General features: G+C 45.5%; 1 protein-coding gene across 2 annotated transcripts in view; it reads left to right on the forward strand.

Annotated features, from left to right (window-relative positions):
- Positions 1 to 18,306, forward strand: part of Pur-alpha (Purine-rich binding protein-alpha) — a 242,983-nt gene that overhangs the window by 173,083 nt on the left and 51,594 nt on the right. For both annotated transcript variants that reach the window (XM_075673279.1, XM_075673280.1), the window contains 2 exons: positions 7,207 to 7,309; positions 10,645 to 10,763. In XM_075673279.1, coding sequence (XP_075529394.1) covers positions 7,207 to 7,309; positions 10,645 to 10,763 — 222 coding nt within the window. The remainder of the gene's footprint in view (positions 1 to 7,206; positions 7,310 to 10,644; positions 10,764 to 18,306) is intronic.

The following is an 18,306-nucleotide window of genomic DNA, read 5'->3' on the forward strand; positions in this document are numbered from 1 at the left end:
AGCCAGCTTTTTTTATGCTTTGCTAGCCACTTCGGGCACTAGTGCTGTGATCTGGCATGGGCTGAGTTAGGTGTCAAGCGAACGTTGCCCCCAGTGTCGCATTGTTCTTGACCATGTTGGCTGGTCAAGGTGGTGCTCTGAGTAGCGATGTTGTACGCATAGGTTACGAAGGGCAGAATGACGTCCCATTTTGTGTCGTCGGAGGCGGCGTACATTGCAAACATGTTGCCAAGCATACAGTTGAAGCATTCTGTGTAGCCATTGGTTTGAGGATGGTATGCTGCAGTTGTGCGATGAACAATGTGGCACTCTTCAACAGTGGCTTCAACTACTTCAAACAGGAAGACGCGTCCACGATCACTGAGCAGTTCCTGAAATGGTCCATGACGCAGGATGAATTTCCGAAGCAGAAAGGGTGGCAACACTGCGCACTGGAGCTGCCATAAGGGTGGCAGTTATGGCGTATCGCATGAGGTGGTCAAATGCCACAATGGTCCAGCGGTTTCCAGCCAATGTTGGGGGAAGGGGCCCATACAAATCGAAGTCAGTGGGCCCAAACGGCCGGGTAGGGTAAGGTAAAGGTTGCAGAAAGGCTGGCGAGAGGTGGGGCGAAGATGTCCGGCGCTGGCAATAGGGGCAAGAGCAAATAAACTTCTGAACGCAGTTGTAGATACCTCACCAGTAGTACCGCTATCGAAGGTGCTGGTGAGTTTTGAGAACTCCTGAGTGTGCACAGTGTGGATCGGCATGGAAAGCTGTGCATATTTCAGAACGCAGACTACAAGGCACTACTAGCAACCACTGGTGCCCATTGTAGTTATAATTGCATCGGTGAAGTAGATTGTCACGATTGGCAAAATAAAATGTTGAACTTGACGATGCTGCGTGCGAGTGGTTGGTTGTGCTGATCAACCACAAAGCAAATCTATAGGGGAGGCAGTACAATGGCCCTTGCACTGCTCAGAAGTAATGGTGGTAAGGTCGAGCGAAGAAACTGCCAACAGGGATAGTGAGCAGCAGGCACTGTCGTCGGGCAAGGGAGGGCACGAGAGGATGTCTGTGCCAGAATGCTGGGGTCCGTTACGATACAGCTTGCGGATATAGTCCTGCAGACGAATTGCCCATTAGGCTAAATGGCTTCAGGGATCTTTCAAGGATGATGTTTTTTCGTATATCTGAATTACAATCCGACACTATCATGTCTGTAGGTTGTGTTTAAGTTGTACTTTACGGTTTTTCTACGTATTTCAGCTTGAGAAATTCAATTAGTTCAGTAACTTCCTTGCGTCACTTGGAGGGCCTGAGTATTCGTGGTTCGAGATTCTTTTTGCTAAAACGACAGCCGACGCTGGACATGGGTCCCTTAATGATATCATGTTAAAAAGTGTCTTCAACCAATCGGGGTCTGCCATGGTTACTTGCCAATACCCTGACTGCAGATTTAGAGATTAAAAGCATTCTGCACCTTGTAGATTGTCACTCACATTGTCTATTCACTGGAGAGGATAGACATCCTTGCGAGTGTTGTTGAGGCACAGCTTGTTGAGGCATGGGTAGTCAACACAGAACTGTACAGAACCATCTTTTTTCATAACAAGGATGATAGGAAATGCCCATGGACTGTTGGAAGGTCGTATCACCTTGCGGTGAAGCATGTCGTCGACTTGTTTGCTGGTTGCACGATGTTTTGCAGGAAATACACAATACAGACGTTGCTGCAGTGGTGGTTGCGAGCCAGTGTCGATTCGATGTGTAACAGTTGACGTCCGGCCCAGGGAAGATTGCCTTACATTGAAAGAAGAACAAAATTCTTCTAAGAGGCACAAAAGCCGAGATCGCTGGACCGGTGTAAGGCCTTCGGCGATAGAAGGACCGAACACATCACTGTGGGATAGGTCACACCTAGAAACAGCACTGTGCACACTGGAACTAGCACAGTAATTGTCATCGGGCACGTCCAGAACTCGCACGTCTTCGATCGCTTCTACATTGCCAAGACGTTCCCATTGGAGTAGCGTCACAGGGTATGGGAATGGGTTGCAAACTAAGATGGTGCTGTAGCCCTGTGTGATGCTCACTATTGCAAAAGGTAGCAGCAGATCTTTCCGAGTAAGAAAGCGGTCAGATGGAGACGATAGTGCAGCAGCGTCTTAGATTCCACTGCAATACATGGGCACAACCATTGACTCGTTCGGAGGAACGTGGGTGTCGGCTTGAACAAGTAGTTTCCTCAGAAGCGAAGAATTGTCGGTGAGCACCAAATCTAACGGCGGCGAGTGTTTTATTTCAGCATGTGTGCAATGGATAATGGCATTGTGGTGCAAGAGAAAATCCCTGCCAAGGATAACGTCATGAAAGCACGAGGAAAGGATGATGAGTTCTATGGCGTATAGAACACAGGCAATGACAATACGAGTAGTGCAAGCCACTAAGGGGTGAATATGCAGAGCAGTGGTTGTGCGCAGGGACAGCCCAGAAAGGGGTGTCGTGATTTTCCGGAGTAAGCGGCAAAGCTTGGTGTCTTTAACACATATGGCGGCTCACATGCCCACGAGTGCACATGCGTAAACACCATCAACAAACACTTTGATTACGTTCAAGGAACTGTGTTGAGGACTTTCACATTTTGACAATGTCGCAGCCCTTGCCTCTTGGACTGTGATGATTAGTTTTACTTGTGCCAGGGACGGGCGAGGTTGCATCGGCGTGGAGACAGCAAACGGCGGGTAGTTGGCGTAAGGCGCAATGTCAGTGACATAGCTGAATTGTGGTCGTTATATGGATGGTTGGACTGGTTTATCACGGGTGGCATGGCACTAGGTGGCCGCATGCAATTACAAAAACATGTGATGTGAAGGCGTAGCTACACGTAAAGCTTACTCACCAGTTGTCGGGAGTATGCCACCAGTTCGCTGAGGCAGGTCTCACCCATGTCACAGGACGCGGGGTATGGGGCGGCTGCTGATATGACCGCATTGTGGGCTGCAGTCCGGGCCTAGCCACAACGTTGGCATAATGGAGAGGCATACTGGGAGAGAGTGGTTGGGCCCTCGCAATGAGTTAGCGTAGCTAAGTGGTGCAGCCACAGAGACCTGTTGAGGCAGTGCAACGAGATCAGTGTAGCTTAGTGGTGCAGCCACAGGAAAATGTTGGTGCTGGTCTGGCATGACCTCGGTGGTTTCCTCGGCATGATCTCGGCATGACAGAGTGGAGGTGTAAAATTTGATGCAGGCTGTATGCAGGCGATTGTATGCGGCGGCTGAGCGAAGGTCATCACGGAGAACTGGCGTGGAACTTCCTCCCGAATGAATGCTTTTATTTTTGCAAGAAGCGCTGACTGGTCGGAAGTGGTAGCCAAACCAGCTATGTGTTTAACGCATGATGAAGGTCGACGTGTCAAGAAGCACTGTCTGCATAGCTCCTCGTAGCTTTGGCATAACTTGACGATGTCAGTCATGGACTGAGGATTCTTTGCAAGTAGCATGTTGAAAGCATCGTCCTCTATCCCTTTCATGACATGTCAGATTTTGTTGGGCTTATTAGGTTTGTAGGACAATCTCACCGCTGGCATCCAGTTTTAAGGGTTGTAGTCGGACATGAACTATGTGGTAGCTGGCCCATGCCGTCGTCCAACTCACCCACGCTTGGGACGTGGTTGTAGGGAGGAACCTGCTCTCTTTGAGAACCAGGTGTACAGGATTTAATTACAATATTTACATTAAAAGAGGAGATATGTTTAAACATTCTAGCATGACTCCCAAATGGAGCATGCAAGACGAAGCACACATCACACGAGCTCCAAGCACCAAGCACCCCGCTTGTCGAGCACACAGCCGCTTACAAACACTCTGCCCTTCCTAGATCCCTAGGGGAGGTAAAACTGCTGTCCAACCTTTGTCCAATCAGACTGTCTGCAGTCGTTGGGGCGTAGTCGACCTACCTTTAAGGGGGAGGGCTCACACACTCACATATGCACTTTGGATTTCCAGAATCCACCGAGTAGACCGGGTCCTCGTAGCTAGGTTGTCACGCTTGACCCCAGCCGGGGCCTCTTAATTCCAGAGCTGACTTCTCCGGTAGCCGCCACGAGTATCATCAGACTGTGACAAATCCTGGCGCCCGAGGAAAACCGCACCGCAAAGCACACTTTTCCGAGAAGCTCTCTTGCTGCAAATATACCATGGAGGCAACGGCGAATCAACCAGCAATACTCGGTCCGCCGAATGGCTAGCCTGGCCGACGCCGCTGGGCTGTACGAGGAGGCGTATGGTTACTTAACTTTGCTGTGGTCTCCAGTTTTCCGAAGGAAGTGCATGGTTGGTTATCATTGCTGGCGCCGCCGGTTCTCTGAAGGACGCCACCACCGCAGAACTATCAAAACTACTGCAGCTGGCCGGGAAAGGTTCTGCAGGTTAGCACCCCTGCAGGCCGATTGTAGCAGACTCTGACTTCGTTGTGTCAACTCTCTTACACATGTTTAGAACACCTTCAGTGTAGCTGGTAAATGATTCACCCAGCTGCTGTTCACATTTTCGCAAACGCGATTCTGTATGCAGCTTGTGCACAGCACGGTGACCATACACAGCCAGTAAAGAGGCCTTGAACGAGGACCACGTCGGAAAATCAGTCTCGTGGCTGCTGTACCAGAGACCAGCTACACCTGCAAGATAAAAGAGCATGTTGCTCAGTTTTGCGAGATCATCCCATTTGTTGTGGGCGCTTACCCTCTCATATGCTGTCAACCAGTCCTCCATGTGGGTGTGGTCCATGCCCCCTGAAGATGGCAGGGTGCCTGTAGCGAGGCCCACTAGAGCACCTGACTGACTGAGGAGAAAGTTGCCGGGAAGGAGTAGGAGGCGTTGGTTGGGATGTCTTCAGGGATGGTCGAGTGTAAGGTACAGGATAGAATTTCCAGGATTGACATTGTAGCCCCGAAGCACTCTCCACCACTTGTAAATGTGTTTATTAGTCACTAGCGTTTGGGACTGACCATCAGAGCAAGGCATGGACTCTCAATGCAAGTAGTGTTCCCTGTGCAATGCGCTGGGGAGGATGGCCCACTGGAGTACTCCTCTTTTTCGCTACATTATGAACAAATTGATAGTATATTTCAGAGTGGTGCATAATACATCAATTTTTGGTACACTAAGTCAGAAATGGTCATAGAAGGTCAGAAATGGTCCATTGCTTAAAGGAACTCTAAAATATTAAGTCAAGTTAAAGTGGTAGATTAGTGCTAGAGAATTTCTATGGTGTCAATATTATTGTGAACAGAGCTTTAGTAATCAAGAAATTTAGTAGATCCTAGACACGATTAGAGACTCCCCTGGAATATTCAAGTACTAGTCTGATCATGAAGGCACTCATTATTATAATTGGCACTAGTACTCAATCACTCCTAACAAAAATATAATTGTATTGAATTATAAGATGAAAGAAAATGCTATTTGTGTAATTCTTTCCTTCTTTTAGAGAAAAGAGCCCATTGACGTTGCTCTTGATAATGACGCAGGCAGTCGAGAGGTTTCGTTTTCTTCACTCCGCGCTGCCCGTGCTTTCGCATTTCAATAGTTTTGAAATTCTGTAGCGCTGTGCTCGTTTTTCTGGCTCTCAAAACTCGCGCAAACTGCAAGTAGCAGAGAATGCCTCGTCCATGGTATGTCGCGGGATTCCCGAGCGGTTTATGCCACTTGACCAAGAGCAGCTGCTGCGGCAAATCGAACGCTGTCTTGGCTTGGTTTCTCCATGGCTTTGCATTTGCACTTTGCAGAAAACTGCAGCACTGTCTGTTGGGCATTGTTTTACTCACAGACAGCAGTAAATAGTGATGATGGCGTATTCAACGCCAGCACTCCCACTTAGGGCGGGTGATTTGAATTGCGCTAAAGGTATGCAGACCTTTCAGACACAATTTTCTCCTAAACTAAGTCTTTTCTTGGCATGAAACAAGCTCTGCGAGCAGGGCTTAAAGCCTTCCTTCTGTGGAGGTGGGTCTCTCATAGGGCGGCGACCATATAGTGCATATATACCCACGCACATTCATGTGCGTGCATGTGCATATCCGGCCATGAAACAGATAAAAGAATAGAAGCACATAGAGAAAATAACAGGGTATTACTGACGTTTCAGCCGGGGACCGGCACCACTCCAGCCACATCAACCAATCGTCATCAGCAGCAGCAGCCTGGTTACGCCCACTGCAGGGCAAAGGCCTCTCCCATACTTCTCCAACTACCAATCAATCAACCAATCAATTGTGATTAAATCATTAATCGAAAAATTGAAAAGTTAGGGTTGGCCCGCGAGAGGCACCACTGGTAATGAAATCACCTCCAGCGCCTGTCGAATGGGTGCCGCAGTGCTACAGTAAACCTGCCGAGGAGGGGCTGAGCCCCTCCTTAAAGAATGAAGGGGGTGGAGCCAGGTTCCACGCCCCCTCTCTCCTTTCCTCCCTCTTTCTGTCTTTAAGCACTGGCTGTGAGGTGCTGAAATGGTATTTTAACAGTCCACACTGAATGAGTGCCTTTAGTATCCCCCTAACATCAGTGGTACACGTGCACTGTTAGAAGTAAATGTTGCAGGTGTAGAGGGCAATTCTAATACATGTTTCTACGAACCATTTTCAGTTTCAGCAGCCTGAAAAGATTTGTGTCATGATGTCAAGATGCACTGGTTTGCCGTACTCTACCTGCAATTACTGTGGCTTTCACATGTGGGCACAGTAAACACGTACAGCACTCTTATTTCTTTATGGGCAGCATCGTCACACACAGCCTTATTGCTATTCGAGATTGTCGAATTTTGCTCTTTACCATGATGTCACAATAATGCTAACGACACCATGTTGAGAACAACTTTAGTCTCAAATTAAGATGTAAATGTTTCCCCACATTTGTACTTGCTGAATGTACTTCTGTTTCTTGAGACAAGCTTGTGTTAAGAGTTTCTGCATCTTACGGAAATATGCGTTCATACTTTTTCAACCCATTGGTCATCATATTTTTTACCCCTTTCCTTCAGTTTTCAGCCTCCTGGTTGCATGTGCCACCTTGCGATGGCCAGCATTAGTCAGGTGTGCCAAGTGCGTCTGTTGTGGCACCCATTTTGTTCGCACCTTGCTAATCACGCTCATGCTAAGCTGGTCGTAGCCTTGTTTTCATCTTTTGTGTGCTCCTTACACTGTGTGTTTTCTTGGATTTGTTGCAGGTGGGGGTAGTGGGTAGGAAAAGTCGTCTTCTCCTCGCCATGTCGACAGCAGCTGAGTTCAGGGACCACCTGACATCCTTCAGTGAACTGTATGCCTCCTTGGGTGAGTTTGGGTTGCAGTCTCCAAACCTCCCTGCTTTTTATAAGCATTATTTTTCGTGAAATACACCAAGGAAGGTGCAGGAGTTAAAGGTGTAGTACGGCCTGACGGAGACCTCTGATAGCATTTTTGGATGTTTGCTGTGATCGTCTGAATCCAGGCAGACAGATTCCGGAGGTGCTCCGGTAGCAAGTAGGGAGATATCGGGCGCCAACTGAACAGCTGGCTGCTTTTCCGAGCTGTGAGGAAAGAAAGTGAAAGCGGAGGGGAACTTCTGGTGATTTACAAAGCCGAGTGCCACTGCTGGCTGTGTTCGCATGTGAAACATAATCATTATGGCAGCACATGTGGATGTTCATCGTTGTTGCTGTGAATGGAACAAGAGTCTATCTGCCTTTGCCCATGCAACAACGGGAACCGGTAGGGCCACGTGACTGAACACTAACCAGATTTGTCAACCACTCTGATGACGATACTAGGACCATCTCTCTGTGATCTGATTTGGAGTTGGGTGACTGGAAAAGACCATCTGAATGTAGCCGAAGTGCCCCTTTTCAACCATTTGAACAAAATTGTCCTTTTGGGAGCGCTTTAAAGGGCTAAAATATAACTATCCGAAGATGCCATAAGAATCAAATCTCTTTGTTTAATCTCCAAGGCAGAAAAGGAGATTCATGCAAGAAAGCTTACTTAAGAACAGCTTGACGACGTCTGGCCTTTTGAAAAAATATATAGCAGTACCTAGCAGAGACTTCTGTACCTATTTCCGCGCAAGCATCATGAGATTAAATGTGACGCGCATTATCACACTCATGTGTTTAACTCGAAATATCAGAGTGTTTGTGCATATCGAATATTATAGCCATGCATACAAAAATGTGCCCATCCTATCAAAGTACGAATTCTTGTAGCATGCTTATGAGTTTGCACAGTTATGCCAAGGTAATCTAGAACTTGAAGTGATGCACCAATAAACAGGAGACAGCATGATAGCCCTGTCTCACAATTGTACGGCTGATGACTGTACTTGTAGCTACAGCCACCTCCAAGTTCTATAATTGATTTAGAAGCCACAAGTCACCCGATAAAGAGTGTCCTTCCAAGTTGGTGGTTTTGCAAAGGGGTTGAAAATTGAGCTTATTAGTACATTTTGAAACTTATTTGGAGGAGCGCTAAACAATGGTGGGGGGGGGGCAAGGAAAGACAACACAAGGGCTCATCGCTGCCCTTGGCACTATTATGCAGAAAGTGTTACATTTCAAATACACAGTGAGCAGTTTGCAGCTTTATGCAGTCATGCGTCTCTTTGTCTCTTATAATTTTCTCACGTACTAGAACTTCAGCAAAAGACCTGCAGTGCCGTTTAAGATAACTGGTCCACTGACTTCGGTGTAAACTCTTTAAACGGTACCTGATAAGGATAGGGGCGAGGGGGGGGGGGGACGGTACCTCAAGGTACCTTGAAAATTGGTTTCGTTTATAAGGAGTTCCATTTATTGTGAGACAAAGGTGAAGGGTACACATAGTTCTTTTTTGTAGAAGAAACTACTTTATTGCATAGAAAAAGTAAATTGTGTAGCACAGACACGTTGTATAGCATAAATAAGTTAAAAAAGCAGGAAGTTAGTTAGCCATCGACTTTACAGCAAGTGCTGTTTTAATGATGCCACCACTCTCAAATTCATTTATGACTTTCAGCTTTGTCTCTAGCATGAGTGCATTGTGCGGGTGTCTTGGTGCTATCATCGGAAATGCTCGGGAAGCTCACCGGCCAGAGACACTAGCGCCAACCTCGAGCACGACTTCAGCACAAACAATGAAAGATCAACCACTGCCAACAGAAAAAAATGTGTAGAACCGCTGCTTACTGCAAACTTGCAACTTCATATCGCGATCCAACTGAAATAGCCTGTTTAGTTTTGTTTCCGTTGGTGCCCACAGTTCCGTTCATTCGAAGGTCGCAAGAACAAGGGTACCATTTAACAAACATTATTTAGCATTGCATGAATATGAAACCAACCAACCGGGAGAATGGTGTTCCGTTTAAGCGGCCATTCCATTTATACGATTTCCATTTATCGAGATTCCACTGTGCACAGCAGTAAAACGGGGGAATAGTTTACCTAGCTCAATGAAATCATCATTTTCATCTTCTAAGTTATTTGTTATAACACTTCTTTTGCAATAAAGTCTGCCCTGTTTCTTGCCTTATGTCAAACTGTGTAACGAATTTATTTCACAGTTTGTGTGCTTTAACTCTGCTAACTCAAATATAGGTAATGCTACTTCAGGAGTGCCACAGGGCTCCGTGCTCTTTCAGCTATTATTTTTACTTTATATTAATGACTTAACACGTAACCTTGCATCAAAATTGCCTCTCCTGATGACAATCATTGCCTTAATTCATTCGCTTGTTTTTGCAAATGGTGCATCACTTGTCAAATCAACATTAACGTAAAACAAAAAAAGACCGATTAGTGTCATTTTATGCAGAACAGTCCCCTTTGCTTTGCTGAGGATGTTTCACTCACAAGGGTGACCCATTACAAATGCCTGGTGGCTATTTTCACTCCTAACATGTCATGGGTTAAACATATTCAATTTAACTGTTCTGACACACTAAAGAAATTTGTTACTTATGTTGGATATTAACAAAAGTACTGAAAGAAACTAAACTACTAACATACAAATTGCTAATCTGCCGTATTTTGGAATATGCTTCTTGCGTGTGGAATCCACACAAACGGTGCAAAATGATGCAGTTGAGGCCATGCAAAGAAACGTACACGTCATTTATCTTCTCTATGACCACGATTTCTCGCCCTCTTTAGCTATTTGTGCATCTAACCTACAACATTGTGGGGAAAAATGGGTCACTAAAGTTATACTATTTTATAAATTCATTGTGCTACCTTTAACTTCTGCCAACCAACTTTGTGCTTGAAGTTGCCATGCTCTAAACATCGCACCTTTCTATACACGTACCGACATATTTAAATACAATTTTTTTTCTGTGCTCAATCAGTCATTGGAATTCACTACCTAAAACAATGCGCTTATTGTCATCTGAATTACTGAATGCTCTAGCATAGTTCTAAATGCCTTAGCAAATGTCATCTTAACCATATGGCATGTTGTCACCCAAGTTTGGTTTGTTGCCTTGCACTTTCGTTTTATTATTATTAAAAAATAAATAGAAGTTCAACTCAATGTTCTTTTACGTGTAGCTTTATGAAAAGGGCATACCAGCAGGGTTATACCAGACTCTGTGAGGCTGTTTTGTGGGCCAGGAGTGTGTGGACAGCATCATTGCAGTTGGGTTCTTGTGCATATTGCAGGTCCCCCAAATCCAGAGAACCTGCCTGAGGATGGCAAGTTGAAAAGTGAGATCATGATTAAGGACAATAGGCGTTACTACCTGGACCTCAAGGAAAACTCCAGGGGGCGATTTCTAAGGGTGAGTTGGGATGGCATCGAACACACTGAGGCATTTTTTTGTTGGAACGTTGCAATATTCACATGGACATAAATGCGAATGTGCCTCCTGCTTCACGTCAAACGCCACACTGCAGATGGCGTGCCGACACGACGAGTCAAATTAAAAGGCAACATTTTACATTTTTTTATTCTGGTCTTGAAGAATTCAGGCTTCTTCTTTTAAGTGGGTTAACAGCTACCCTTAAAAGGAAAGTGAGAAACATTTTCATGTGACATGCTTGACTTGTCATTTGTCTCCGTTAAATGAAGGCTCACACCCTTTCAGCCCCAGAAAAAAAATATTGGCAAGGTTCAGATCGTCTTCAAAAGTTGCTATATTACTTGTTCTTATAAACCAATTTCAGTTTCAGCAGACAAGAGGCCGTAAGGACATTACAAAACACTGATTCACCTAGCTCTTGCGATCGCTGTGGCTACTGCACACACATGCACCTAGAAAGAACACACATAATGTTCTACTCGTTTATTTTTTTTGTGTGTGATGAATATCATTGTACCTTTCTGCCACATGTTGTCAACAAATTTCGCACCATGTCATGACATCTAGATACTAATATCGATTGTACCTGCCGTGGTTGCTCAGTGACTATGGCGTTAGGCTGCTGAGCACGAGGTCGCGGGATCGAATCCTGGCCACGGCAGCCGCATTTCGATGGGGGCGAAATGCGAAAACACCCGTGTGCTTATAGATTTAGGTGCACGTTAAAGAACCCCAGGTGGTCGAAATTTCCGGAGTCCTCCACTACGGCGTGCCTCTTAATCAGAAAGTGGTTTTGGCACGTAAAACCCGATAATAAAAAAATATATAAAAAATAATGTCCATTGTGCCAAGCTTGGAATTTCGAGAGCAACTTTAGTGACATATTAATAAGGATTGTGTCTTCAAACTGTCATTCCTTATTTTTAAAATGTCATCTTTATATATGCAAGAAGCTTGTGGTAGGGTTTATACAACAACCTTCAAAATAACACATATGTTAGTATTTCTTTAAATATGCTTCTAGTTTTCATGACACAAAAAATTGATGTACATAAATTGTGAGAAGTGTCTGTATCTTTCTATTTTAAGCCTCCATTTTTGTATGAACGTGCAGGAATTCTGTATGCAAATGTAGTGGGACAGTCGACCCCGACTATATCGAACCCGTTTACATAGAATTATCCTGTATATCGAACAATTTCTGAACACGGTATAGTTACAATGAGTATATATAGCATAAATTACGCTTACGTAGAACGAAAATAGCAGCGACTCCCGATATATCGAACATCAAGTGGTGCAAAAGCGCCCCCAGAAGTTGGCTTCCCCCGCAGTGCCGGGGAAACCCGGCGTCGCGGCTCCATTTACCCACTCTGCCTCGTGACCGCGCCGCATCGTGCGAGTCGTCAACACCCCCCCTGTAAAAAATGATCCTGGCCCACCCACAGTGCTTGCTCAGACAGCCAATCGGAGGCTCATGTGCCCCCGCTGTGCTGGAAGTGCAAGTGGTCTCGCTGTTTTTCTGGTTCATTGTGTTCATGCCTTGTGGGCCTCCTCCCGCAGTGGTACCGTGATGGCTAGCCCGAAGTGACAAAATTTGCTTTTTGCCATGTAGGTCGAAATTGTGAATCGATTAGAATGTGGTGAGAAGTCGGATGTTACCGCATTGTGCAAGATTACGAGGAGCACTCTAAGCACGATCTTGAAGGAAGAATAAGGGGCAGATTAGGGCTAAAGCAGACAAACTCACGACCCAAAGCCCATGGCGCCCAACACGTATGCACGGCGAGGTCGAGGCAACTGTGTGCAAAGGGTTCATCTGAAAATGCTTCAGACGTGCCAGCCTCCACGTGCCCGCTGGTGACTGAAAATTATTATAAGTGCGATGAAGCCGTTGCCGGTGGCGCTGAAGTTTGGAGCGAGCTGTCAGAATTTCCGGAAGCCGTTGACGGAGCAACGGTTGACGAGTTTGTGAGTGCGGATGATGGTGTCGCGACCACGGGGGAGCCCGAAAACGAAGACTGCACTGCCGACACGGTACCGAGCACAAGTGATAGTGGGCACAATGAGGAAAACAACAACGATCCTTTGTCGACATCATCCAAGGTGATTGGTGCACTCGCATTAATCTGGCACTTCTGCGCGAATATGGAAGGTTGCGGCCTCAGCTGCTCCGACTCTTTGGACAATGTGGAGAAGTGCATGCGTCACAGGCAGCGAAATTGCCCTAGCAGAAGAAAGACTATTTCTTGTGAAACTAAGCTAGTTTCATCAATAAAGTGCTTTTATAAATGATATGTGCTTTTATGACGCCCAGTTCATTGCCAGGCTTATATCGAATTATGCCCTATATCAAACTGATAGGCGTTTTTCTGCGAGTTCGATATAACCGGGTTCGATTGTACTTTTCTTTCATTAGTACAGGCGTGTGTACTTCCCGAGTTAATCATGTGCCCTGTCTTGTCAGCTGGTTTAGTAAGTGCACTAGAGGCCACAAGCTATTTTATTCACGGACAACTTTCTGTGGCAATAAGCAGAGCTATACGAAGAACGTGGGGCAGCACTTGGGAAAATAATGTCCCATGGTTTCATTCGAATTTTTTTTTTTTTTAGGAAGGAAAACAAGTTTATGAAGGGAAAAATAAGTTCACGAAGGGAAAAACAAGATATCGTACTACAGCACTTCTATTAAAGTGCCGAACTCTGCTGCCCTACTTCTTGCAGTTGCACATGTGCAGAAGTTGCTACTCTGTAGAGATTCTTTCATTGCTTCGGAAGCTTGTCTGCGAATATAGCAATGCGTGACATATTTCTTGATGTCACGGTTTTCACTTATATACAGCCAGACTTCAATTTAATGAAGTTTTACTTGCAGCGAAAAAAATTTGTTAGATCGCAAATCTCATTCATTCGAGGTTTTAAAGTTTCAGCAGTAAAAATAATTTCCCGAAATAATTTAAGTAATGACTTAAACAAATTGCAAGAAGGTCGAGTCACAATAGCGTGGTTATGAGCGCCAGTGCTTGCGGTGCATGCAGATCGCGCCGAGAGCAATGCATCGGCGTCGCTCACAGCATCCAAGGTTAGTGTATTGCGTTGTGCGGCACTGTGAGTCTTCGACACCGCACTTTGTGCCCGCTGCCGTCATCAGATGGTGTCCTGAAAATAAAAATAAAAGTGCAAAAAGACACGGATATTCGCTCTCAAGAAAAAAAAAAAAAGAAAATACTGACGATTACGATACCCCCTAATGCAAAATTTGTGCCCAGCTCTATACGTGTTGTCATCTTGCAATATACTGGCTGGTGCGGGCAATCTGTTTCGTGCGGCACGTTGCAGACGGTGTGGCGCGCCTGCCTCGCTTGTCGGGAGATTGCGAGAGGCAGCGCGTGGGTGATGCGTGGGCATGATGCACAGCAGCCGCCACCAACAGGCCTCCCAGACGATGCATGCTACTCTGGTGCCATCACATGTCACACTATGCTTTTCTTCTCACACTTTCGCCATACCCTCCTCTGCTTTCTGCCTCACGGTCCCGCTTCACCCTCCTCTCTGCTTTCCTCCTTGCATCTTTGATCCACCACTGCACTGCACGTTTGCGTTCATCATCTGCTACGCTCGTTCGCTCAGTTGCAATGCCACTGGCGCCGACGCTTGCTGCAGGAATGGCCACCTAAGAGCTATGCCCTAAAAGGAAATGACACAGCTTCGCCAGAAGAGCGTAGCATTGATGATGATAGCAAACAGGCAACTATACGAAGTAAGGTTCGTGGTTTTATCGGTGTCACGCATTTTCAGGCAAAGATCGCTCAATGATCAAGAACATTTGCTGTTACATCGTAAGCATCCTTCGCATCGTGCTTCGTAAACTTGAGATCATGCGACCGCAAACACTGGAGGTACGGGAACAAAATGTGCACGAAGGCAACAAATATCTCGGCTCGCCCTTTGCATAAAGTTTCCTACAATAATTACTTGAGGGAACTCCAGTGCCGCAATCGTTCAGCCACCATTGGAATGATGAGTAGTGCATGGATTTGCCTGATCTTCATGTTTGTGGGTTCAGATATCCTTGTGGCTTTGTTTATTGCACTTTATCAGTCTCCACTCTCCTAAATTTTAGAGCTATCTATACTTTTGTAAGTGCAAAAGAATGTGCGAACAAGCATGATTGCAGCTAATTGCAGCGGTTCACCTTGTCGAGGTCGCCGAATTGAAACGTGGCAAGTGTCTCAACGTGTGGGCTTGCCTGTGAAAAAAATAAGAAAAATAAGCATGTTCCATGGCGCTTGTCGATGCATGAACCAGTGGCGTAATGGTTTCAATGTCTGGCTTCTGTGCTAGAGGTCCTGCGTTTGAAACCTGCCGTTGAACAATTTTAATGTTTATTTAATTATTTATTACGCCATACTTTGTTGAAAATGCCGAGTTTACAAAGTGACGAAGACGCCTGAAGCCAGAAGGATGAAGTTTGGGCTAATCCATGTGCTGCCCATTATTCCCATGCTGGCTGAACCATCCCACTTGAAGCTTCCATAGACGGTAGTGCCAGATTTCCCCCTGGTAGTAATTATTGTATGACACTCTATGAATCTTTGCACTTGCCGAAGATAGACTCCGAGATAATGGCGCGGGGCCCGCATATGGGCAGTCGTGTGCAGCTACAGCACGGGTAGAGAAGAGGAGACGTGTGCTCTAGGGGGAGCGGCACACATGTCCCCTGCCCCCTTCCCGCTCTAACGCATGCTTGATCACGTGACTGTGCGCCCCTTGCCCACTCCCCTTGCCCTGAAGGAGAGGGAGAATAAACATGTTTATTATTTAAATGTAGCTTTGGAGAGGCATAGAATGCCTTGGGCTAGGGCTGTGTCCTGGGCCCTCGCGATGAGCCATTGTTAATCCTCTAGGTCATTAGAGCTGGCCAATGCTCTCTCCCAAAGCTTGTTGGTGTGATAAGGGTTTGACAGATTTAGCGGTGCCTGTCTGCAACCTCCTACTGTGTGCCTAAGGGACGCGGGTTCTAGGCCAAAGTGTCATTGCAGAGAGAATTGTGTAGGGGCTGTGAGGTGGATTTCTGGTTGGGGGGGGAGGAATGTATTGACTTGTAGAGCTTGGAGGGATCGCTCCTGTCCTCTAGGTGGTGACTTGTGTGTGGGGAGGGCATGTTCTGCGTGTGGGCTTAAAAAAAAATAATTATGCGGATTTATGTGCCAAAACACTTTGTGATTATGAGGCATGCACGCGTGGGCTTGTAATGTTGTGTGTTGTCTTGGTACGAGACTAGAGGGTGCATGCGCTCGGGTTAAGATTCCTCAGCATTGGCTTGGTGCATCAAACCTCGAGCCATGAGGCTGGTGATCTCGTTGCCTCAAATGCCATCGTGAGCTGAAGGAATTGTTTGCTTTTGTGTTTATCCGAGCATTCCGAGCTGTCGCGTGCCTCACAGTCTCTGCAAGTTTTTACGCGACATATTGTGGCGCTGTGTTTTCTGCATGCTGCGCACCGCTGTGCGCAATTCCACAATGTTTTTTCCACTCGCACTTTTTATGTGGAAGGACGCTTGCGAATAACTTATTCCTTGGGCAACATTTTTATCGTTTTTTTGCCAGATCTAACTGCTGTACACGCTCTAAGTGCATGATTGAAATGAAGGAAAAATTCAATAAATTGAAACCGTGTCAAGAAATGACATAATAAAATTGTTTAAAAAAATACACGGTTTTCCATGGAGCTAAGATCGGGAAATAAAAATAGATTGTTACATCACAAATTTTGTTAAATAGAGGTTCATCATATCGAATTTTGACTGTACTTGCATTTGCATTGATTGCAAGATAGAAAACAATTTAATGCATGCAGAGCCCTTGCGTATGCGTAGCAGGTTCAAAATGCACTTGCGCTGAAGGCTCTGGTGAGCTCTGTGGGTGCACCAGTGCCATCCGCTTCAATTCGAGCTCTGCCTTGTTACTTGCTCTTTATCGGCACAGCAAAACATGAATGGCGAAATCAGCTTTAGCTTAGTCTTGTCCCGCTTGGGTACCAAGCCATTGTCGTCATTATGGAGATCATCCCTTTGTTCTGACTCTGCCAGGCCTAACAAAGGACACCACCATTGCTGCCAAAGTGATTGCGTTGATTTTTATACGCTGAACAATGCCACAGCATTTATTGTTGGCCGCATGTTCACTGTGTGGAACGCTCTACTAGACGTCTCATTGAGGACACGCCCATTGCATGGCCACAGCCATTTGTCTTGCAGCTTTGCAAACAGCTGAAACACAAATAATAAAGCTGTCTAACACCCATTGCATTTCTAAGAGCCCAAACTTTCGTTATTTCGATTGTGGAGCTAGCCTCTGCTGGATAATTCAGACTTGACTGGTCAGTACGCATGCTTCTGACCCCAACGATGATCCCAATGGGGACCCAGATAGCAAACCTTTTAACAGCAAAGTTTGCATTCATGGATCTTAGGGTGCAGTTAATGCGCCCAACACATGTCGTCCCGCTTTTCGGCGTGCCCTAGGAAGATTTCCAAACACAAATAGTGTCTCACAACGAATGATAATGCATACCTTTCTTCTCTTACCCTCCAAGAAAATTGGTCTGAAAATTCCCAGCGCAGAACAATTTGATATGAAACCAAAACGGCATTTGTGGCATTTGTAAAGAGCCTACCATCAGAGCTAGTTAGCCAGTGTCATCACTACTGCAATCTATGGCAACAGTAATAGTCTTTGCATAACATGAAATGACAAAGTGCCGTTTTCAGTCTGCGGTTACAAAAACTAATTCAAAACGCGAGTTATTTTGCATGCTAAGCTAGCGCCAAAAAGTCTTGTCGCATTTCCTTGGTGTTTCACAGAATTGATGAATGCGACACAAGTTGAATTAGTGAAGTGGTTACGTTACCACCATCCCGTTTGCAATTGTTATGAAATCATTTGATCAATGCAAAATGTCAAACTCACAATCGATTTCATGGAGGACATGTTGTGGTTCGTAGACTGCGAGAAGTGCCATCTGACAGTGATTATGATAAAGCTTATTTGTAAATAAATGTCTATTCTGCGAAGGTAAAGCTTGCTGGTTTCATACTTTCTGTGTTACCAGAATCGGAGGCATGCCACATTTTTTCGCTAGAAAATTGGGTGTTCATTAGATTTCTACTTTGATTATGAATGCTGATGCCATTTCTATGTTAGTTTTCTACTTTGAACACAAGAAAGTGTGTGTGTGTGTGTGTGTGTGTGTGATTTTAGGGTGTGTGATTTGAGGGTGTGTTAATTGGGCAAATACTGCCAAATGAATCAGCGGTGTGTTACAGCATTTTCTTTTGCCTCTTGCTTAATTTGACCAATTTTGTTGGCCCTGTTAGGGTCAAATTAATGGAACTCGATTATATAAACTACACTGGGAAAGTCTCTCATATTGGCTTTCACATTCAATAGAGTGTTCAGTACTAATAACAAGAATACTGAGAATGCCTTATTGCCAAAACATACGCGCACAGGCATGGTGA

The sequence above is a fragment of the Dermacentor variabilis genome, chromosome 10 (assembly GCF_050947875.1).
Source record: "Dermacentor variabilis isolate Ectoservices chromosome 10, ASM5094787v1, whole genome shotgun sequence".
NCBI classification, from domain to species: domain Eukaryota; kingdom Metazoa; phylum Arthropoda; class Arachnida; order Ixodida; family Ixodidae; genus Dermacentor; species Dermacentor variabilis.